Raw genomic sequence first — 25,519 nt, 5'->3', positions numbered from 1 at the left:
AAGCCATTAAGTGAAATGGGTAAGGCACTTGATGATTTATTTATTTTTTTGTGCATCCGTGATCAGTTCACTAGGATTCAGTTGCCTCGCTCTTATTTTGAAAGCTCCGACACTACCCTGGCCCTTCCCTCAGGTTTTCCCTGAGTGACATGAGGCCAGGTTGCCGGCTGTTGGAGCAGTCCTCACTATCGTTCAGCTGCTTCTCAGAAGAGGATCTCGCCCTGAGGTCGGACGAACATCTTTGGTTATGCAAACCAAAGAACTACTCTGAGCAGAACCTGGAGCAGGGATGGCAAACTGGGCAAGGTGGCGCTACGTCAAGGTCAAGGAGGATGCAGAGAAAATCGGCGACTACCATTGTGTCTGACTTTTAAAACTACCGCTCATTACTTACACATTTTGCCTGCTACATTTACTTTGCAGTTCACTGATGTTTCCCTAAAAATGCCCAATGTCTGAATAAAATCCTTAATGGGAAAACTAATAGTTTGCTTGATTTTACTTTTTCATATTTAAATAAAAATAGTGACTAAATTACAAAATAAGAGGTAAATAAGAAAGACCTTCAAACTCTGTGTGAATTATTCATTTAAAAAACACCTCTAATGTAATTGTACATTTCTGAGCTTCTCCTGCTTCGGGCCTTACTGAATGGAAGACTCGATAGTCTTATTCAGTCTCAGTGTAATATTTCAGAAGCATCACAACATCTTGATGTACGAGTTATCTTTTATTACAGTCTTCTAACGGCATTCTGCGGCCGTGGCAGAGAGATAACTCATCTCTATAAATATTCTAGTCTCCCTCTTTGTCAGACAGCATGCAGACTGCTGTCATGCTGCCTGCACTGCTGTTTGACCCCTTTGTGAAGGAAAATAAAGCTCATAAAGACAACCTGGCTGCGTGCACCTCAGTTTATTTCAGATTTCCTTAACGGAATCCAAGCACCCGTGTCATACCTGACCGTAAGCGAACACGGTGGCGTTGTAGCCCTCGAAGCAGCCCTCGATGAGCTTGTACACGCAGTTCTGGTAGATGTGGGGCTGCTCTGAGTCAACGTCGAACACAAAGTCATAGGTGAAGGCCTTGTCCTTTCCCAGGAGGACTTGAGGCTCTCCGGGTGTGACCAACGTGCACACGTGGCAGCCTTCTATCTTCTCTTTGGCCATCTGAGGGCGAATCCTGAGAGACGACAACAGAAAGGCAAAGAGAGAAATCGTTAGTACATTTATGAAACTGTTACATCGATTTAAAAAAGGAAAATGACGGCTGTCAGGCAACTCAGCAAGACAGGCCGCTGATTGTTGCAGAGCCTGAATTATTTTAATGCTTTAATGCATCGTGCAGATAAAGCATGAGATTCTGATCCCACACGGTGCACTGGAAACAAAGAACAGTGAGAATATGAGAGCGCACAAAGTGGGCATAAAGTGAACTGTTCTAAGAGCAGGACCACTGATGTTGGCACATCATACAAGCTCTTAAAGCCATCACCACAGTGGCTGTTAATCCTTCATCTAAAGTCTCTGCTGGGTTTTCCTTCCTGACAGGTAATTCACTGCAGTTAATTGCTTTTACCTGAGATCCCAGCTTCAAAATAATCCATGATTAGATGAGCCTGAAAGGCCGCAGCCGCAGCTCCAGAACGTCTTACAAACTCGCTGACAGCTCGAGGGCCGAGTATTTAAGTTTAGGAACATTTTCACTTCCTTGCCGGCAGAAGAGCAGAAACCCAGACAAGCGAGACCGCTGTTTAATTAAGATGGAGCCTTTAAGGACGTGACAGTGCTGCAGTGCTGATTAATCATGAGAAAACGCCACACAGAAATGTTGCTCTTGCATAATGCAAGTACATAAAACAGATGATTTTCCAGGCGCCCTGTTAATCTTGTGCTTTCAGAGGTACAATATGGACACAGTAGGGAGGTAATCACTTTAAGCTGCGGAAAAAGCCATGAGGCAGCAGTATCAGAGCAGTAGGTCCACCTCTTCACATGCTAAGTCCCCCCACCCGACTCAGTCTTTAGGGGATGCAAATCAACTCCCCCACACACCAAGACTGCACAAGAGACTCCCTATGGGATGCAGCAACAAAGACACACACATAATGTATAAAGCGAGAGAAGTCCCCAACCACATCCAGCTGCGGCGGGATGCTCCGCAAACCACACACACACACACACTAAGACTCTGGAAACAAGTGTTGTACACATGCAGTTCAAAAACAACCCTACTGTACTATCTTCATTTCACACATTGCTCTCAAGCGAGCACCCCACCCACCGCTAACACACAGAGTTACACTTCTGCGCACACAGGGGCAGCTTTCTGGCCATCTTTCAGGCCTCGAGGCCCCGCAGAGAGACTTCCAGGAAGAAATGAAGGCTATTAGAAGAAGTCCACAGCAGCACACGTTAGCCTAGATAACCTTATGACAAAGAGAGCGACTCTGAAAGCAGCTTGCAGACAGGCGAGCTCCTTTTATGACTGGATGTGACCTTGACCCGAAGGTTAATGTATCTAAAACCGCAGATCTCGCAATGAACGCTGCTTAAAGCAATTATTAAGATGAAGTGGATGCAGCAGAGGAGCCCACTCGGTCCCCACGATGGATTTCACGGCAACACAACACGCGTGTGAGCTGCAGCTGTGTCATGAAAAGAGAAGAAAAGCTTTCTTTTTGCTTCTTTACATTCATTTCATCCAGTCTGTGTGCACTGCCTTAATATTAGAAGTGAAAAGAAAGAAGGACATTTAAGTTAATTAACCCCATCATCGTTACAGCACATATTCATAACTGAGTTTCTACTTCTACCTATCACCGAGCGACTGTGTAGGAGCGTCTCTGCAGAGCGTGTCGGGATTTGTCCCTGCTGTCAGATCTCAATAATCATTTTGCGCTCGATGCCTTTGGCAGGACTTTGTCTCGTGGAGCATGTGTGAACATATTCGACAGACCCAACCCAAGAACGAAAGAATTATCACAATTCTCATTAGCTTTTAATCATTTAAGGCATCTGTTTTTTTAAGCTGGACGCCTAAAGTTGTCACTGTGAGGCGCAAATGAGAACAATTCCACACGCCCGGCACGCACAACTACAACATCCATGCGCACAAAGAAAAATAACAACAACAGTCCACACAGAGACATTCAGCGTAACAAGCTAAAGGCTCAGCTGGATGAGCATTTAAGCCAGCTGTGCAAACAAAAGAAGGGATCCATAACATTGACCGGAAAACACCCAAACACACACACACATCCAGACTCCGATATACACTCATTTAAGGAAATTTAACGGCTAAAACTAGCATCCAATGTGCCGGTTAAACGTCTGAATCAGACTGAGGGGTAAGGAAAAACACAGAGGAGCAGATTGTGGATTCCTGATGCGGCAAATTGAGGCGTTTATCGCTTATCATCTTTGCACACTAATAGGAAAATGAGTCAGATACCCCAGGGAGTAAATAAAGTCCCTGAAAGAACACACCCCACCTGCCCTCCACGTATGCATCCTCACACACAGATGAATTTAAAGGTGAATTTGAATGCAGCATCATGCTTTCATTACTTACCCTCCCCCAGTTTTTTTGTGTGTGTGTTTTTATGGCATAAACACCAAACCCAGTTCTGTCAAACACAAAAACAAGCAGACACACAAAGTTAGAAACTCATTATCCCCAAGCTCTGAGGGAATTCGGTTATTATTACAATAATTATTGTACCCCATAGTGCTAATTAGGACGTGCAACAAGGATGCACAGAGGCACGCGCAAACGTGGAAGCAGCTGCCATATCTAACGCTGATAACAGCAAACTCCACTGACGCGTGACTGGAGAGAGAAGCTGCGTGCAACATGAAGGAGGCAGCAGACCTGTTAGAATACCGATCGCACTCCTACAGACGTCTGACAATTAAAGCCTTCGAAAACCGACGTGATTTACGTTTCTTAGGTTCACTTGAAGTTATGAAGGAACGCATCAAAAAGCAGTGCCTCCCAAATGTGACAGTAGGAGCGAATCACAGATTTCATTTGTGGGATTTAAAAATTCAAAAATGCATTTAGTCGCGCAAAACGACAGCACGACTCGTTCATCTCTCATGATTCAGTTTTACAGGCAAAACAAAAATAAAAAATGTTGGCACGTCGTTGGTACGGCAGACTCCGTGGGGATGCTTCTGCCTCGGTGATGGATCGGTGCTAGACTGACAAAACGCGCTGATGCAGCTCGAGATGGTTTCTTTTGTGCACATAATGCTGGCTTATGTAAGAACATAAAAGAACATAGATGGTCTGAAAACTGCAATTTGTGTGTTTGTGTGTAGGTTTTAAAGCTGAAATGGGTCTGCTGCACAGAGTAGGAACATTTTACGGCATCAAACGCCGGTGTTAGGGCTGTGGTTGTTTGATGAATTTGCTCAAATATGACCAAATTCTCACTGGGCAGATAACTTTTGTTACTTTCAAGGAGAAAAGCACTACATTCATAGCTTTCTAGAAGTGATCCTTTGTTTTTGGCAGTAGGATAAACTGACTAAAAAAATCAAAAAAAATCCTGCAATGCTGCAAAACACCTGCTTTATTCTCGCAGTTCTGACTTATGTTAGATTTGCTCTTCTCTTTTCAGTTCACTTCCTCTGTTATTAGTTGAGCCTCCTCTGTGTTTTGTTGTCAAGGCCCTGTCTTAACAACCTGTGATGCCTAAAAACACCTAACACTGTGTTGGTTGTTTCTCTCTTTAGTTGCTTCCTGTTTTATTTTACTTCCTCCTTGTCTGTTTATTTAGATTCGGTTCACCTGTGCCGTGTTTCCCCCAGCTGTGTTCACTCCCTCTGATTACTTTGTATGTTCTTTTTCTTTTTTTAAAAATTACCTCTTTCTTTTTTCTTTAGTTGAATTTATAAACAAAATGCCACAGTTTGACAGATATGAACTTGGCATATCACTGCATGGTGTGGAGTGTTTCCTTAAAACATTTGAGGAAATTGGGCAAAACCTAAAAAAGACTATTTACGGCACATGAACATTATTAAGAAACAGGGAAAAATCCAGCAAAGATTTAGAACAGGACTCAAAAGAAGCATCTGGCCCTTCACTTAAACTCCCTGCTGTTCACTGAGGTCTCTTCAGAAATGGTCTCAGTGGAAGGCTGGATATCAGGAAAACATTTTTAATGAAAGGATAAAGGAAGAAAAGGGTGAAGTACTCCAAATCACACAAGACCTGCACTGAAAATCAGTGGCAACGGGTCTTCAAATTTAATAAAACTATCATTGTAAACACGGTGGAGGCGCTGTCATGGGCTGGGTTGCATTTCAGCCAGTGGTGGAAATCTTGTCAAAATTGATGAAATTAAAAGTAGGGGCGATCGTGGCTCAAGAGTTGGGAGTTCGCATTATAATCGGAAGGTTGCCGGTTCGAGCCCCGGCTTGGACAGTCTCGGTCGTTGTGTCCTTGGGCAAGACACTTCACCCGTTCCCTCCTGCTGGTGGTCAGAGGGCCCGGTGGTGCCAGTGTCCGGCAGCCTCGCCTCTGTCAGTGCGCCCCAGGGTGGCTGTGGCTACAACGTAGCTTGCCATCACGAATGGGTGGATGACTGGATGTGTAAAGCGCTATACAAATACAGGCCATTTACCATTTACCAATAAAGTACCATCAGATTTTGATCCTTCATGCAGAACTGTGCAACACATTTTGCCTCATATGTACTTCCCATATATGTTTGCACATGTTTAAATAAATTGCTACACCCATTTCCCATGTTTCTGACAAGGTATAAAGAAATCGGGAGTGGCTCGAGACTTTTGCACAGCACAGCATTTCATTACTTTTGCTATCATGTCTTAAAATGCTTTTAAAACAGCACACAGTGACAACTCCGTCAGCTACGTGTCTGTCAGCAGCAGCAGCTACACTCAGCAACAGCTGAATGTGAAGCGTCCTATTCCATCAAAAGTGAAACATTAAATCACAGTGAGAACTGCCGCATGCATCGCTCAAGTTGTGACACTTCTTAGTGTCTGTGAAGGTTCTCAGTCATCCAGGTCATCGTCCAGACGCTTTTCTTTACAAGCGACACTTTTTAGTATTAGTTCAAACTAGTTGTTAGGCTTAGATTACAAGTTGATACAGCATTTTTGAAATGAAATGATTAAGAGGCTTTGAGTGTGATGTTATCGTTGCACTATAAATGAAGATTTAATATGCTGCAAACACCAGCTGTCTTTGTTTAATTATATTCACATTTCCTGTTACAGAAGTGCACTGTGATAAATGTACTTAAATGTAGATAATGTAGCGATAGAGCACATCAGCCCCTGTGGGATTGCAAATGTAGCTGTACTACACAATATTTCAATAAAGTTATAATTTCTAAAGAAAAACTGGAAAATCTTTATTATGCTGAATCTCTTGGCAATATTAAGAAAGTTTTTTATTAGGCTCTCAATATGTACGCACGCACTCGCACACACAGACACACAAGTCATAGCGTGACTTTGTTTTTTTTCTTCCTCTCGCTCAGCTGGCACAGTTTAGGAGGGCACAGTTTCCTTGGGAACTGCACAAACTGCCAGACTCCTAATGTGCTACGTCTGCATGTGTGAGCATATGTTTGTGTGCCCACTTCAAAACGGGATGGCATTCTAGTTAATCGCAAATGGCAAAGGCTAATACCACATCGTGCCCAATCGTCCAGTAATCGTCACCTCAAAGTCGACTGTTAACCTGCTCCCCAATTGTAGGAAAATGCCCGGAGCGAGTGCCAAGTCTGATGCCAACAAGGAGGGAGGACCAGTAAGATCAGCACGCCAGTAGCAGCTTTTTGTGTGCGGTATTGTCTGTCTGTGTGTGTCTGTGTGTGTGTGGGTTCAGTCAACCTTCAAGAACAAACTGGTGATGTGATAGCCAAAGGGCTCATTTCCCTAATGTAAACACTCCAGCAAAGGCACCGCACACACATAAAGAGGCAGAGTTAATCGCATTCACTCGAGTGTTTCAGAGCGCTGTTGTCTCTTGTTTTCGGCACAGAGCCAATCGGGAAAGCTGCTCTTCATGAAAACTGTCCATTTTTCCAGAGAACATGCTCTTATCAAAAACTACATAACCAAGAGCTCCTCTCCATCATCGCCCCATCTGTTATACGAGAGATTAAACTTCCTGATCGGCAAATGAACAGCGGTGTTGTTTCTGTGCTCTTGCCCATCCTCGCACCTCGGCCTGTTTCGAGCCCTCCCTGAGTTCACTGCCAAAGAAAGCAGCAGACTAACTGGACTAATCACTGAATGGCAGAAGCAGTGAAAAAGGCCTTTTTCCATTTCCTTTTTTCTCCTGATAGCCGGGGAGATTAATCACCCGTGTGGACTTGTACTAACTCGCTCGCTTCCTCTTCCTCTGGCTTTCTTTCTTTCTACCAATCATGCCCCTCTCCTGTGTGGCGGTAACAAATGTTTGAAATGCAAACACACAAGACACCCCCTCCTCCCACCCGCAGTACATTCACTAGGTGTTGGCAGATGGCTCAAAGGTCATTTTGCCGTCCAAGAAAGGTTGTGTCAACAAGTAGAGAACAACAAGTGAGGTGGACCCTGATGCGCAGGGGTTGGTGTTTTTTTAGAAACAGGTTAAATAAAGTGAGAGTGATATTTGAAGAGCCCTGCAAAATCATGTTGCTCACATAGATGAGAAAGACCAAACTGACCTGTGAACAGCTCATTAAGTCTGATGACTGATGAGGATGGCAACTTTATTTATTTTTTAAACTTTCCTCCCTTACATGACAGACACTAATGATCGCACACATGCACTGAAAACATGTTGTAAAGTCATCGTATTGTGTGTGTGTGTCAGATTAAGCAAAGCCAAATGCATTCATGCTGCACATCTGCACCTATATGTAACACCCACAGATAAGCAACTCTGTATTTTCCACAGGTCAGCAGAATGATCGGTCACGCCTCACACTTTTACGTTTGCAGTTTAGTCATTTTACACAGCAGAGTTTCCAGTCGCACAACAAATCCACTTAACTGCACATCCACTTCAGAGTCACAAGGGGGTCGGAGCCTAACCCAAGAGAGTACAGAGTACATCACAGAGCCTACACACAGAGACAGGCAATTATAGACACTTAAAACCCATTAAGATTCACTAATTAACCTAACAAGCATGTCTTTGGACTGTGGGAGTAAGTGAAATACCCCCAGAGAGCTCACACAGGGACAGGGAGAAGATACAGAAAGCCAAGCAGATTCAAGGCGACAATGCAAACCACTGCACTACCACTGAGTGAAAAGGTTCAGATATATGCTCTACCTGCACAACAAAGAGGAGTATTACCAGTTAAAACGACAAACGGTTCCCTCGAATGTTTGAGGAGTCCAAAGCAGGACTAAAAGAAAGGATGGTAAACTGGCAACAACAGCTTGAAAGGATTATGCATCTCTATGCCTGTATGGAAACCACATCAAGGAGGCATGAAGACAAAACACCCGTGTGATTGCTGTGAACTCTCCGGACAATTAACCGCCGCTATTATTATATCAGATGAAGTCAATCAAGCTGGCAATTTATATAATCTGATCGATTAAGACAGCTGGTTTCTCACACACAGCTCAGGCCTGCAGGGCAACTGAGAAAAAGGCTGTGAGCTACAGCTGGTGTTATTTAAAAAGAAAAACAATGAGAAGGACATTAAAATGTCAAACATGTCTCCATAAAGACAAAACAAATAAGTATCTGAAATAAATAAAGGAACAAAAGAGATGGAAAGACTGAGATTGCAGATACAAGTGGAGGAAATGAGCTTACTCCAAAAGGAGTGGTGGTTTGGGCAGGATGCCTACTAGGTGTTTCGATCATGCCCAACTTAGAGAAGGACCCGAGACAAACTTAGGACACACTGGAGAGGTTACAGCTCTCAGCTGCCTCTGTGTCTTGGAAGTGGAGGAAGTGGCTGAGGAGAGGAAAATCTTGGCATACCGGCTTAGACAGCTGCCTCCCGACCCAGATAAGCAGCAGAAAATGGAATAAATTCATAGCTGTAACTTAAAAACCAAATCTAGCCTCACACTGAGGCCATGCTCCCTGCTCTTTTCTCCACCCACAGTGGCTGAAAGAGTGGGAGATGACGCAGCTTAATATCCCTCTGTTGTCATTTCCCTCATTAATAACCAGTCAGCAGACAGATAAATGTAAAGCCTGTCATCATTTTTACTCTCCTACCCTGTTTCTTTCACACAACTCATTTCATTTGAATGAATGATGGCTACAGCCACCTGAACAGTGAGCCTGTCCGTTTATAATGTTGTCTAACAATGAATTATTGGTGTAAAGAATATGAGGCAGGCAGGTTGATTGCTGAAAAAATATGGTGTTCTCTCTTAATGCTAACCTGCATTTGGTCAATAAAGTTTCTCCATCTGTTTCTCCTTCACTGTGCATGACCTGAGTTTGAGACTACGAAGTAGCTGTGTGCAGGATTTGTTGCAAATCGACTCGTTTACAATCTGGGTCATGCTTTTCAGTAGTATCTCTATAGAGTTCTTTAAGTAAAGGTTTAACAGCGTGCTATGTTTCTGCAATGAATTTTGAGAGTTTGGGACAGTTATTCGAGAAAATATCCACTAAAACCTTAAAGAAGATGTGTTGCAGCTCATTTTTACACAATGACATCAAAGCTATCATTAATTATTTTCCTAAATAACACTGAATGTGCTCAGAAGTGTTTCCATTTAATTCCAAGCCTGTCTGTGCCTGTTGGTGGTAGGCAGCAGCTTCAGGATGCATCCCTGCTGGTTTCACTGCACCGCAGCCCCACCACGCTGTCAGCGAGCTGGGTGTTGTCTCCACACAAACACACAAGCACAACACACCGCAGCCTGGATTTCTCGTAAACCCTAAGAGCACTTTGCCATAAAATAATACGCGAGCACACCCATTTGTAAAGAGGTCCATCAAATTGATTTTGAAATGAACATGAAACTGTTTCTTCAGCTGCTGCCAAACTCTCCAAGCCCTCCACATGGATTAGCATACTGCACCGTGTGCCCAGCTGGGCATGCAAAGAAACTTGATTAGCTTAGTTAGCTCAACAAAACAAAGAAATGACTATATTTCTTATGGAAACCAGAGGAGGCCAAATCCCTGTGTCAGGCTCTTGTTAAGAAGAGCCACAGGTAGGGACATGGGATGTGCAACTGATAGGGGATATCCTGGCTGGGCCTTTTCTGTGAGGAGTTTGCATGTTCTTCCTGTGCCCGTGTTCTTCTTCTAGAGAGCACTCTGGCTTCCACACAAGGACACACATGGTAGGTTAATTGGTGACTTTTAAATTGGACATGAGGTAGATAAAGCACTGTACAAATGTATCCTCAAAATGTGACTTGCAGTCTAAAAAAAAAGCTATATAAATGCGAGCACACTCATCAGCAGAGAATCGGTGACATCGGTGAGGTGAACTGGGAAAACAGAAGCTAATGCCCAGCACAGCCTGTTATTTATTTGTTTATTGTGACTTCATTACTTATTCATTCATTTCTATTTTTGCCTTTTTGTGAGTAGCATAAAGCGACGACACCTGCCATTTCATTATTCGACCTCGTGTTGCGTAATGAAAATGAATATTGCATGCTTTTCACTCAGGTGCTACTGACGAGCTACAGCGATGAAACAAAGCACCGTACACTTCCTATTTTCACATGCGGGAGATGATGACATCAAATGAAATACCAAAGAATCAACAGGTATTGTCATATTTTACTGATGACGAATCCTCAAAGTTCCTCTTACTTAACTTCTGTTTCACCTAATCATACAGAGTACGTGGGGGTTGAGTTCCCAACCTGGTAAAGTTTTTAAAAGAAATCAATCCTGAAAAAGCCTTTGTGTTTTGGTAACATTGTTTACAGAGCAGAACAGTCCTAACCTTCCTGAAAGAGATTAACCAGCCCTACAGAGATTACATAAGGAGCGCTGTGTCTCCATCTGGTTCCGCTCTGTTTGCTCGTAGCGTAACTCCGATTAGAGCTTCGTCATTGTCAGAGTTCAGATTAGGATTAACCCAGCTGACACAGCCATGTGTTAGAGTGTATAGCCACACTGCAGAAACGGACATATCAGTGTTTTCAGGTATGAGTAAAGTAACAGCCATAAAAAGTACATATAAAGAACAAGTGTCCTAAATATTTTAACCGTGTAATCCCCAATGCATAAAAGTGTTAACGCATCCTTCTGGATTAAGTGTCTGGTGTGTGTGGTGCGGGTTTGTGACAGGTAGGTGAACAGCGATGACGTTTCCTCCTGTTTTTATTCTGTAATGAAAAGGCGCGTGCATGTCACTGCAAGCTGAAGGCGTCCCGGCAATATGTGACGGGAGCCTTTGTCGGGCTGTTCACCTGACGACTGAAAAGCTGTTGATGTGGAGCCGTCTCACAGCCTTTGAGCCATTTATCTCGCCCCCGCCCTCTCAACCTCTTTTATTTTCTAAGACTCAAACAAACAGAAAGGAAAAAGGGAAGAATGAGAGAGGGAAAATGAGAAGAACAAGAGAGGGAGGATAAAGTGGCGATTCATGAAGACTGTCGCATGTTTGACATGAAAAGCCCTGAGAACTCAGGAAATTGCTTTGGCCTATTTTGGGTTAAGGAGCTCTGGGCATATCAGTGACTGTGGGATGAAACGAGAGAGGCCCTGAGGTGCAGTAATGGATGGAGTGGAAGCAGACCACTGGCTGCTAAGGTCAAAATGAAAAAACAAATGTAACAAAACAGAAAGGATGACAATGGAAGGCCATTTGTTTCCACATCAGTTGATCAATGGGGGTCTCAGAGATCCAGTAGCAGTCACATAAGGCTGGTTTTTAGACAGTTTATTACTAGATTTAAAAATATGTCACATATATTCATGACTAAATTCAGTGTCCTAATTGCAAGACACTTCTAATGGCCAACAGAAGGGGAGTCCTTTGGTTGTAAAACGATGTCCCGCTGTCACCGCTATGACAAAATGACCCTGTGTCAATCTCTAATTTTAAGTCTTACCTGTTACAACATGTTGTTGTAAAAAAAAAAAAAATTAGGTTCCTACTTCAGGTAGAATAGAAAATATAAAGCATTGTATGATTTAGGGTGGGTCTGTCTTGGGATTGACAAATTGCTACAATCTGAGTTTGCCATGTCCTCAATCTGTCAGTTAGATCCACAACAGGATCCACTGCTACAAAGTCGAGGCTTCAGAAACAATTTGTGAAAACAGGACATCAACAACCGTGGTGGTTACATCCATCGTTTACAGTGCGGGGAAATAATTATTTGATCCTGCTCAATCTGTACATTTGTTTACTTGCAAAGAAATGAGCAGTCTCCAATTTTCAGTTATTTAAGACAGAAAATCAACCAAAAATCCAGAAAAAGCTCATTTTAAAGTCATAAATGAATTTGCATGTCAATGTGTGACGTAAGAAAACATGACTTAGTGTTTGGTGGAGAAACCAATAGATATAGTATTATTATTCCGGTATACACATTCCAAAAGTTTAAAGTACGACCAAATAGAGCGATATGACCAAAAATATTTATCACGATATACATTTGAAAATTTGCGATAACGATATAACTGACGATATAATTGACACTAGACAAAATACTTTACAACTCCTCAACTTTATTCGTGCAAAAAAATAAATAAATAAACTGCAAACCCCTAACCCTGCAAATGCAAATTCCTTGCTGACAGTTTAACCAAAAGGCATTTCCAGTGGAAACTGGCCGACATATCCTCAGCATAACCATGTATAATATCCACAAAACTTAAAGAGAGGTTAAACACACACAATACGGTAATATTATGCTGAAGCACAGTACGTATCACTCCGCGAGGCTCCTGACTACGATAGCCGTAATGCTCCAACAATCCATCAAGCGGTGCAGGTTCGTAGCTTAGCAAAGTCGTACTGAAACATTTGACAGATTTTCGAGCGCCGTGTACATAAAATCGTTTCAAGGTCAGTAAACACAACCAGAATTCATACATAAGGCCCACGGGATTATAAGGGACACTGTCGATTTTCAGAAAAATCAAAGGATTGATTTTAAGTGCGCCGTATTTTCCAAACAACACGGTAATAACGACGGCCCGCTAGCATGCGCTACCAAAAATAGTGCTTTGTTGTGTATCTGACGGACGAAAGCTAAACCAGTTCCACACCACTGAAGTTGCAGCATTTTTACAAACCACTTCTGGTTCATCCGTTTCATTCAGCGATCCACTTTCTCCCTTCTCATTTTTCCTCCATGTGCGTATGAAAACAAAGGCACTGCGCATGCGCGTTTTACCCATATTTCTAATGCGATATTTCATTTTCTTATCGTTGCCCAACATTATACCGGTATTACCGTGAACGGTATGATATGGCCCAGCCCTACGACCAAATGAATGTCATCACCAGTAATATGAGCACATAGAATGGATCGCTGCAAAGATCAGGATTTCCACTTTCTACTTGATGCTACTTAATGTGAATTGATTGCGAACACTAATGAACAGCTTCTGGGATATTAAAGCTTTAATTACAACGTCTCTTCAGTCAAAAAGTCCGAATGCCGACCTCTTGTCTTACATAAAAGACACAAGCAAGCAGAGGCTCGCTTAAACATTATTGAGCTACAGTAAGCATTTCTATCCTGTTGTCCATTTAATCAGTGCTCCCATCGATTTTTTTGGATCAGCTGTTTGCAGTGATTCCTCGCATAAAACCGTCAACTGTCTCTCTCCCTGCATCTGTCTGCTGCTCAATCCCTCACAGTCTATTCAAGACACCTTTCCCATAATGCCTGTGCTTTGCTCTCTTTGACTAATCAGTTGAGTGTCTGTGGACGAGAGTAATAACAACACACCCACTGCTATGACAGGATATGGAAGCAGGCCATTTCCTGCAAAATCTGTCTCTCACTTCGGTCTCCGATCCTCCACATGAGCCCAACATCACAGCAGGCTAACAAGCCGCTATCCGAACACACACACAGACACACATTTCATATGCAGGTCCAACACTCTCTGAGGGAATGGCAGAAAATAAGCAATGGACACCTGACTGTGCACTGTCCCTGGCAACATATGTTTATACGAGTTATGAATGAATTAAGCTGGCACCAAACAAAAGCAAATGAGGGGCGAGAAATTGCATTTTTCCAGCCTTGACCCTGGTCTCTGATTTATGGCAACGAGAGGGGGGAAAAAAAATAACGAAGGAAGGCAAACACAGCAGGGTTATGAATATAAGTAGCTGGCTCAGGTGGGAGCACCAGAGGAGAAAGCACTAATAAGGACCAGTTGGACAAACTGGCAGAGGGAGACACAAAGTAAATATAAAGGAAAGCAGACTGAACGGATGGGAAAGCACAGAGGAGAATGCACACTGTATGTGAACATTCACAAGCACAAGCAGGGGAAACGGGCCAGTGGTCACAAGAGACTGGTGCTGTGCGTGGACAGCTGGCTTGCCCAGGTGGTACAATGCAGACTGGAAGATATAGGCATCTGTCCTGCCATACTGGTGGATACAAACGACTATGTCCTCACAAGCCCAGAGTAATAACTGCAAAAACAAAATATTTCTTCTTCAATTTCATTAAGGCATTCCCGGCTTACACAAAAACCCTCCCAATAAATTCTAGAAAGGATTCAGATTTCACAGACCACCACTAGTAACCTGATTAATACTCTGAGGATCAGCAGATACCTTAAGTTAAGGGATTCATATCAGTGCTGACTCTGGATCACTGTCTTCTGAGAGGCTGAGAGTCAAAGCAGTTCTACTATGTGATTTACCCAAAACAATAAATGTTCATATCGGCATATACATGTGTGATAGGACAGTATGTCAGCTGTATTTTATAGATTTACTCATAGTGAAACAAGCATTTACAGTTACATTCATAACAATTCAATCAACTATGTAAACTCACAAAGTGGTGAAACAGCGTCACTATGGAAACACAAATGCAAAGATTGTAGCCACAGAGAGCAGTAACCACACTGTAAATAAGCCACCTAATCGATCGATGATACTTGGCCATTTAAACATTCATCTTTCATTGCACAAGCAGTTTAGTTACACCCAGACACAAAATACCACAGCTCACAGCCTCGTTCGGGTTAACCTTATCTATCAAACTAACCTCACAGACTGGCGACCCTGTAGCCCGAGGCGCCGCTGCCAATTGGTAACGGGCGATAAGACAGAGGAGAATTCACGTACTCTGTGCACATTGGTTTGACTGGGTGCTTTAGCATGCAGGGTCGCATGCTACAGCAGGAATGAGTGCACTGGCTCATCCATGTTAGCACGAGCATTTCCTTAACCAAGCCAGACTTCAAGGACGGGCTTGTCCTACATTGTCTGGAAAGAGCTAGGTCGACTCTTGAAGAAATACTCTGTCAACTCTGTTATCTTTCCCCATCTCCATCAGGATTTTATTTTCCAGAGACACAGACTGTCATCGGAAGTTGTCCTTGAAGCTGAATGAATGAATAAATATTCACGCCCCGCAATAACAGAGCCAAGATATCAAAGACAAAATTAGAGCTGGAACCAGAAATTCACAGTAAGATATTTGAGACACTTAGGAGGCTCAAATATCCCATTTTTGGAGCTGATATCATCAGGTAAAGTAGGGCAGAGCTTAGTGGGAAGCTGGGCAGAGCACGTGTGAAGCATTGGCTGTGAAAGACTTTGGCCTAGGCTTTAAAAACTAAGCTATCACAGGCTGCATTTTTTTGCCATCAGAGCATACCTGCCCACCAGTATATGAAGAGTATATAATACTACTACTGACAGCATAACAATAGATTACTTTTAGTAAAACCGGTGCCAATGTTATTTATTAGCCTGGTATTGACCATCACTGTGCCAGAGGCATAATCCCCCACCACCACTGCTGTCAAAGACAAGCATTCGTCATTCAGTTTCAGATGAGCATCTCATTGTTACAGGGGCACATCAGTACGCATCATCTGAGCTAATTCTGGGTCAATCCCCACCCCACTTCCTCACCCCCATCCTCATTTCCCCTTCCTACCCCCTCTCATTTGTTCTGTCTGCCGCTTCATGGGGGGTGGAGGCACGAGAAAGAATCAAATTATCTTCCTTTCATACATTTTCATGACAGACAGTCTTGTCAAGGTCAGAGAGGTGCCATGCTCCCCGAGTCTATTTCATTTCAAAATCTGAAACAGAGAATAAGAGTGGATGCTTTTTAATGGATGCTGTAAAGCACCATGCCATCACTACAGTGTGCCATGGGGAAACCTATAATGTTTTTGGAAATTTTCAAACAACAGATCACACGCTATCCAGTTCACTGTGCCAGTGGGACTGACAGAGGAAGCAGTGAGTTGACAAGAGGATTGAAAATTAAAAGCAAAGCAGCAACAAAAAGGACAAAAGAGCCAAAAGTTTGCTTATTTATATCTTTCTCTTACATATCCAGGGTCGGCATCATTTTTTAGATGAATACATATGAAATTTTCATCTATGTGCTTAAGTGTGACACTGTATGTGAAATATTTTTGTTGAAATGTTTTACAGTTCATATGTCAGCTATGAAGCGAATGTGTGACAATTTCTCACACACACATGCAAAATACTAAGAATGAAATGCAGAGGTGGAATTATTTCAATAAAGGTCACCAGGAAAACACACACACAAGATCCCTTTGTTCAATGTTTTTCTCTAATACAGAGCCCACAACATACGCTGCCGAGCTGCAGACTGCTGCCATGACTCTGCTTGTCTGTCTGCCTCCCTGGAGGGCAGGTTAGCATTACCACCAGGCCAGACTCCCTCTCTGTCAGACAGCATTTAGCATGAGTGCTAATACAGCCACCGTCACCATGGCTGTCTGTCTGTAGGCATGTGAACTTAGCCAATGGCTCAAGTCTTCGTTCATTCCTTTGTAGTATTCCATATAGACACAAACGTGTATCAGGTTATTAAAAAAAAAAACACTTTCACCTTAGAATGAAGATTATTAGTTTGATAAGATGATATGATGCAGCAACAAAGTGATTCTCCCAAGCTAATTCTCCTAAGGTGTTAAAAAAAGACAAGGCAAGTTTATTTATAGAGCACCTTTCAAACACTACATTAATTCAAGGTGCTTCACGAGATATAAAAACCTGAAATGAAAGAGGAAAAAAAAGAGAAAAAATAATAATAATGATAAGAAGAAGAAGAATATTAGTTTAACTAGCATAGCGTATATATGTATACATCTGTATGTGCTTTAGCCGGTAGACCACTCTGAACAGCGATTATTAACATCTATATGTTTTTAAAAAATACTTTTTTTCCCCTACATTTAACATTTATTTCATCATTCCCCTGCAATTACGTTACCTCCTCTGTTTGTGTTTGTCTAACATCTCACGTATACGTGATGGAATTTTGTTCGACTCACCGCTAAATATGGAATGATTTAAAAACATGCCACAAGCCTGACAATATGAACACTATTTTTTTATCTTCTTTTTAAAACTAGCAAAGGTTGGAGAATAGCTAACCTCTGAGGGTAGGCAGTATAACAGCTAAATGTCTAATCACCCTGTTTAGATTCAGATATGTGCACCGCTAGGTGATCGGATCTTAGAGACCTCAGAGACCTACCAGGTTTGTATTCATTAAACATCTTAAATAGTATATTTAGAACTCATTTAATGTTTGTTTTTTTTTAATTAGAAATACTTTGAATACAATTCTATATTTTACTGGAAAATGATGAAAATGGAGGGCACTGAGAATTTGAGTTATAAGCTGTCTCTTCCTGGCTTTTGTTAAAATTCTACCTGCAGCATTTGAACTGTCATTGTCTGAAAGTCTTTTCAGGAAAGCCAATAAAATAAGCACTGTAGTAGTCAGTAATCAGAAAGAGTCCATAACAGTGTTCCCAAAACGAAATTTAAGTGGATTTTCACTTTTAAAGGAAAACAAAGACTGCAGTAGGATTAATAAAGCAAAATTTTCAATAGCCATCCAGCTGTTTTCAACAAACAAGTACTAACAAACAGTACACTGCAGAAACTGATAAATGCAGCATTTGACAGCTAAAGTGACTTTTTTTTTTGTCTAACACAATAATGGGCAACTGAATTTCCCAAGAGGCCAATGAAAAACTGGGACTGTTGTGGAGGGCCCCAGCTGTCCCACCCCCACATATAAATCCTAATATTACTCCTCTGTAAAATAAACTATTGCTAACACATCAACATAAATATTATATAGCATAACAAGTGCTAGTTTGTCACAATAGTAGAGGGCTCAGATCCTTTAAATTAAAATGATTTATTCGAGGATGGAGTCATGTTCTATCTTTCTACACGACAGCACTCTCCTGGCTGCGCCGAATAATATCACCAGCTTTTATCGTGCGAGGCCTCTCAGTGTTTCTAGGCACCTCTTCCTCTCGGTGCTTCTATTTTAAATAAAGTTTTGCTGATTCAACCTGAACATCAGCAGATATGATGTTAACCCTGCTGTGTTAGCAAGCTAACATTCGCCAATTAGCAGTAACAACAAAGTACAGCCGACACCGGGAGGAAAGCTGTTTCTAAATATGAGGTGATAAAACTGCACAGTGCTGCAACTGAAATGTAAATTATAACCACATTTAATCGGTTACTCATTCCAGCCTTTTTAAAGCCTTGCCCTGCTGACACCTCCCTCCATTCACACACAATAACCCAAAACAAACCCAGAGACACAAACGCCAGCAGTGATTAAGCTACTTAACGCCGTGAAGGTGATTATGGGCCAGCTGGTCACAAACACACACATCACGTCCCTTTATATCGGCACAGTAGGCAGCTCTACTGACACATTCACAAACATATAAATGTAGGGATGGAGTGTGATGAGTGTGAAGGAGTAAAAACTCTTGAACTTCACACTCCTATCACTGCCAGTTTACAGATTACAAAAGCAGAAGACAATATAATTTCAGATTGTTTATGCAGAACATCTGACATTCAAATAGAGAAGTCAGTAAGGTTTTCATTTCAGTCTAGACAGGACATCTATGGCTCTCCATCTCTGTGCTTCTTCCTCTCGCCACGGGAACATAGCAAACACGTGCAGCTGCGCCCAAATTATTCATACACACGATGCCCAAACATACACACACACACACTGTCTGCACACTTATGTAGCATCTCATATTTGCATGCTACAGTAGCCCTTTTGACAGCAGACGAGACACTTGCTCCTTTTCATACTCCACCCCGCTTTGTCCCCCCCCCCCCCCCTCTTTTTTCCCTCTTTGATTTTTCTTTGTATTTATTACAGTGAATTGCAGGAAGCATTGCTCTTTTCAGCAGACGGAGAGCAGTTTATAAAACAAAGAGGACATCAGAAACTGACTCCACAAGCCTCAAGCTCTCTTTTTTATCCCCTTCCTCTCTAAAAATACAGTCTGGACTTCATCCACGTCTAGTCTACCCTCCAATTCTATGGCTTTTTTGCGTGTTTGTGTGCATGTGCATCTTTATATGTGTGTGTCTGTGTGCGTGCAAGCTCAGCAGAGCACACAAAGACCTGCACTGACATCAGACTCATTCACACAGTGTCCTCTGTCTACGCTCACCCAAGAGGTGCTCTGTTTAAAAAGCCATCCACCCCCCCTCCAAAGGCACACTCAGTCCCAGTGATCTCTGAGTGACCACAACAATGTCGACACACATAAACTGGCCAAACTGGTTTTATGGTTTATCGAAATGCGCGGACCACAAAGCGTCTATAAAGATAATTATTTTCTAGACTGACCACACACGCTGTGAAAAGACTGCCCTTGTGGTTCAAGCAGAACGAGTTATTATTTAGCGGTTCAGCTGACATATGATGACACCGTGATAAGAGATACATGCAAATGCTGGACTGGACTGAAGCGCCTTTCATTGCTTAATGAATTCAAATGGATAAATTCAAATACAGATCTGTTTGTGTGTGTGTGTGTGTGTGTGTGTGTGTGTGTGTGTGTGTGTGTGTGTGTGTGTGTGTGTGTGTGTGTGTGTCTGTGTCTGCCTTTGAATGTCTGCGCAAGAGTGGGCGAATAGGAGGTAGAAGGAGCCGGGGGAAGAGAGAAAGCTGGTCACATTCCAGCGTTTTGGTCACACTTTATTTTGCACACAGTGCAGACGAGCTTGAGCAAGAGAGGGAAGTTTAAAATGGCGTAAATGTGTACACTCACAGTGCGTGTTTTTTATTTTAACTCAGGAGCGCGCAACGGAGTCGCAGACTTACTCCGAGAGGTTATTTTGAGAAAAGCCAGAGGCTCGTCTTTGGGTTTGTGTTTCTTTCACCTTTATGCTTTCTTTTAGCATTCGGTCCTCACTGAAAACACAGCAGCACACAAAGCAGGAAGTGAACAGGAAGTGTGGATGGTCCAGAAGCAACCTTACAGGAAGTCATTCTGCAACAGCAGCGCACCATTAGGGAGTACAGATATACTTAAACAGAGCAAATTCATAAATAGACAGCTTGCACAACTCATTTCCAGATCACTGGCACATGTATGACCTAAATATTGTTGATCTATTAAATACATAAGCTACACATGTAACAAATTCCTTCACGCCTCTGATCATTTGCAAACAACATCATATGAGTCTATTATACACCTGATAGCAGACGTGTAGTTGTGTGACTGTTTGGCAACCAGGATTAAGAAGTGCAGCTTGGCAACCTCACTAACTTCTTTGTTCTGCAGACCTTTTTTGACCTCAGCGAGCCGCAATCTGTTTGTAAAGCCCCTGAATCCACAGAGCCGGATTATTCAACAGGTTTTTCTGTGATAAACGGGGTGACGGACAAAACACCCAGCACGACTGATTTCTGCACATCACCGTGTCCGGGTCTCAGCTCATGTTCAGTTCAGACAGCAGACAGCTTCTTCAGTACACTTGCCCAAAAAAAACACTCACAGTGCTATTAGGTTAGCTTGAAGGGTAACAACAACTTTGAAAAAAACAACAACAACAAAGAACATAAAATCACGTGCCCACAACCAGACAAGCATGAGGAGGAAGTGATGCACAGCTGCGGACGGCCAACTTGGGCGTGTGCTCTGTCATGTTTCCTGCTCCTCTCACCTCCCTCGAATCCAAACACGCCGACTACGAGCGACTTTACAGGCTCATCAACACAACAACACTGTTTATACGTTTCCCATTGCAGTGATCGGTGTGTGTGTGTGTGTGTGTGTGTGTGTGTGTGTGTGTGTGTGTGTGTGTGTAACTGTGTGTGGGAGTGGGAGATGAATGTCGCGACCAAGTGTAAGACTCCTGCCATGAGGAGATTACATTGCAGCACTACCCTGTGACCAGCAAATACAGTACTGTAGGCTTGTAACACACACACACACACACACACATGCACACACACTTTCCCACCAAACCCAGCTGTTTTAGCAACAACCCCCTTGGGAGGTTGTAACCCAGACACAGCCCGTGTGGCAAACTATTAACACGCACAGGAAACAGGCGAGACTGGTAGCCGACACAGGACAAGCGTCCAACAACAAAACACCACCATTTTTTTTAAACTCCCATTTAAATCCTTTGTGTGTCAGCTGTGAGGGGCCACTTCCCTCACTCATATTCCCGCTGCTCTTGTTTTGTTTCAAAGCCGGTGGAGCACATTAATGGATTTATGAAGAACTTCTGTAGAGACGTCTTTTACACTGGCTGATCAGCACATCATAAGAGTTCAAGAGATAAAAGCTCATCTTTTTCTTTCCCCTCAGCTGAACTCTCATCGCCTTCTAGCCAAAACGGTCTGCGTCATAACTGTCCGCAACAACCCAGTCATCCACCTGTAGGGTTTGAAGGAACACTGAATATTTTATGCTTTTTTCCCCCTATTCAGCCTCATTACTGTCATCACCCCAGAACCACAAAACCATGAGGGGGAGGGGGGCAGTCGAGTTCAAATTAGACAGAAAGGAGAGCCTTAAGGTGAGAACATGGAGTAACAATCAAAAGATCAGGAGGCACAACAGCATTAAACAGATTTGTCTTTGAGTCTATTTCTACCCAGCTACGGGGGCTGACTTAGCACTTCAGCAGCGGGCGAGTCACTTGATTTCTGAAATGAGTAAATGGCAGGGAGCCGCACAGAGGGCAACGGCGGGGGACAGAGATCGATATGCAAATGGAAATTTACACACCGCTCGCCAAACACGCATGCAAGGGTGCATAAGCTGAACTATTGGCGGGCCACTCTCACTCAGAGTCTGTCCTGACATAAAGCTTTCAATCGGGGGTGCAAAATGCAACACTCAACATAAAACCAGCGAGAGTGGGAGCCTGAACGTAAGTGCATGTGTGTGTGTGAAGGTGATTGTGAGTGTGTCTACTTATCTACTGATTATAGCCTGCTTGCACTCGACTGAGCCGATACTGTAAATGGATGCAGCTGGATAAAGACGCAAAAGCCAGGCCAGGGGCAATTTAACAACAACTGTTTAGGAGGGAATTACAGTAGATGCATCTGATCATGTCTGCAATGCAGATCCACTGACTCAAGCGTGCGTACGGATCCAGGATTGTAGGATTGTACGTCGTTCAGGAATTGGATGCTGGCAACACGAGACTGAGTATGCGTTCGTTGGCCTTCACGTCAACCCCGTTGCCCTCGTAATGCACATTCGCACATGCAGACATAAGCTCTGAGCCAAGGGCATTGCATGATGGGAGCAATTAAACGGCGTCCCCTCTTATCAAAGGCCCTCTTCTCTGGGAATAAAAGAGGCTCGGAGGTCATTGGGAAAAAGTAACTGCTTATTCAGCAGGAAGTTATCTTTTTCCATGTGTTTATTTGCAAGCTTCCCATTTCCTGTCAAACACACACACACACACAGATCACATGTGATGAAAAGGAGCAGCATCGGCTCACCCAGCAGAGTAATTACATGTTACTACTTAGCCCCTGTTTAATTACAGCAAGACTTTCACGCTAATAAAACTAATTCTGAGGTACTCTCGCGAAGATAATGCTCCTCTGCTGATCTGACCTTCCTTACTGAACAAAGAAATGAAAACCTGTTCACAAACTGATGATAACGTCAAAAAATAAGTTTAAAAAAAAAGGAGCAAGAGGGAGCTAAAGGCAGACGTGTTAGTCACTGAGTCATTTACACATCAACAGGCCTCTTGGCTGGTCTCTCTTTCGCTAAATTCAGTTCAGCAACAGCCACCAGCGGCCTATACGGCTTCCCTTTTCACCTTTTTCTGTCAGCACCACCTACTCCACTTCCTGTTACAGTTGTCACAGCGAATGAGCACAAAGGAGATTCACTCTGTGGCTGACAATGAGGCAGCTGATAAAGCCTTCCCCTGGGGAAATGGGGCCAGTGTTTTTAAAGTTCATCTTAAAAGCCTGCTTTGCTGGACCAACTCCCCACCCCCATTCTCAACCCCCACCCCACTCAGATCAATTATTGGAGCCCGGATTGGGATGTGAGGACCTCAAATGGGTGCTTCATGAAGCATAGTTATGTTTGTGTAGTTTGTGTTATGTGTAGATTGAAAGCCGGTTACGCAGTACTGCCAAAAGGCGGTCGCTCGCTAATGTGACAGTCTGTGAGGCTCTGAGTTAATTGGGGGTCTGTGGGGTCTGTCAGACCACCGCCACAGCTTTGCACACTGTAAAATGAGCATGATTACAGATGAGGTTTTAGAGCACTTTTTATGCTCACTTCTTATGATCAAATTTTATTTTGGGATTTTTTTGCTCACACACATGCAGAAAACTGTCTCCTCTCACCAATTCAAGGGCTGCTGTGCTCCCCAATCCAACAAAGGCAGTGAATGTCACAGCTCTGAAGGAGAGATTCTCTTTGTGCTCGATTCATTTGCTGCAGGACACTTTTTTGTGTTCTTAAGCACAACAATGCTCCTGCTTTTTAACCTAGTTATTGACCTAACTCCGTCATGCATATGTAAGCTGTTGACTAGGCATGGTTATAGATGCAGGTAGGAGCATGTAAGAATAATCCCAGCAAAAATTGGTTAGGAGAGAAACGCCCATTCTCCTCCCTGCACCTGGCTGCAGCTGTCCTTGTCACTTCACCCAATGTTAAATCATGAATGTAAGACGCTGTGTGCAGAACTTGTGCATAAAAACGTATACACACAACACCACCACCACATGAGAACAGTTATATACGGATATAGCGTGAAACAAACGCGTGCTTTTGCCTTGTCGATACTGTGCAGAGCGCCGCCCAAGTAAAATAAGGTGGAATGGTATTCTCCGTGGCTGTGTAATCTCCTGAATCCCAGAAATGGACGGAGACATCGGGGAGCGTGGAAAACTGTAGGTGTACATGATGCATTTCATTAATCGCCGGGAGGCACAGACACAAGCGTGCTCTGCTAAGGTCTGCAGATTTCCAGCAGACAGACGTCGGAGGCTTACCTCAACGCAACCTTCACACAGCAGTCTCCCTGGCTCCCCATGGCTGCTTTCAAGGTTCACGGGTGAAATATTTCGGGTAATGTTGTGTTTTCAGTGTGCGTAAACCGTGTACTGCTGCTGCGGCCGTGGCGGTGGAAGTGGGGGTCTCCGGTCAGCGGGAGCAGCCGTCAAGACCTGCCGGGGGTGAGGTGCCTCATCTGGACTCCTGTCCTCTTTTTCTCCTGTGCCGTGGCGGTCATCGCTGTCTCTCTGGCGTGTGTCACATCGCAGTGCTTAACCCGCTCTTTTTTTTTCTTTCGCTTTTTTCTCTCCGTGGTCTAGCTCAGTCGCTACATCCTGTTTAAAGTGCCTGTGAGGGAAGCATACGAGCGTCTCTCTGCAGCCACACCGCTTCTCTGAGCGAGCACGCTGAGTGAGCGCTGAGAACTGGAGGAGGTGGTGCCACCTTCACTGACGGTTGGAAATGTTCAATTCGCCACTGAACCTTTAATACGAGTGTCTCCCTGCTCCCTGATCACTGCCCCACTCTAATGTAGTATACACATTTGTGTAGGATGAGTTTTACTCATAAATAGTGAATAATTTATTAATTAAATCAATAACTTACTATTAACTTTCACTACATTCAATAATCAGTGACGAAGATGATGTGATACCTTTTCAACATAAAATGATATAACTTTATATTAAATATTCATAATATAATATAATATATCTGTGTTCTACTATTCAAAACTATAATATCCTAGAATAGAATAGAATAGAATATGTCTATTCTATACTCTGTTATTCAATATTATAGTATTCTATGCTATACTATAGCATAGTAATATATAGTACACATATACTCTATTATGCTATGCTATTTTTTATATGCTATCCTATATATAGGATAAGGTTAGGGGTTAGTCTATACTGTGCACCTATATATAGTCTATGGTGTATACAGTATAGACTATAATATCCTCTACTATACTATATATATATATATGTACTGTTACTACAACTCTACTATTCAATACTACACACTACAGTATATTAGACTAAAATAT

At 43.0% G+C, this 25,519-nt stretch overlaps 1 protein-coding gene across 6 annotated transcripts in view; it reads right to left on the bottom strand.

The window, feature by feature from the left end:
- The window catches only part of kif21b (kinesin family member 21B), a 66,723-nt gene extending 41,852 nt beyond the window's left edge, over positions 1-24,871 (bottom strand). For all 6 annotated transcript variants that reach the window (XM_084928030.1, XM_084928035.1, XM_084928034.1 and 3 more), the window contains exons 1-2: positions 24,468-24,871; positions 960-1,182 (exon numbers count right to left, since the gene is read on the bottom strand). In XM_084928030.1, the coding sequence (XP_084784156.1) occupies positions 960-1,182; positions 24,468-24,508 (264 nt within the window). In that variant the 5' untranslated portion in view covers positions 24,509-24,871. The remainder of the gene's footprint in view (positions 1-959; positions 1,183-24,467) is intronic.
- Between the last annotated feature and the right edge of the window lie 648 nt (positions 24,872-25,519).

Source organism: Perissodus microlepis, chromosome 5, assembly GCF_051167445.1.
Source record: "Perissodus microlepis isolate ML-2025 ecotype Zambia chromosome 5, ASM5116744v1, whole genome shotgun sequence".
Lineage (NCBI taxonomy): Eukaryota > Metazoa > Chordata > Actinopteri > Cichliformes > Cichlidae > Perissodus > Perissodus microlepis.
This window is presented reverse-complemented; position numbering and strand designations above follow the sequence as displayed.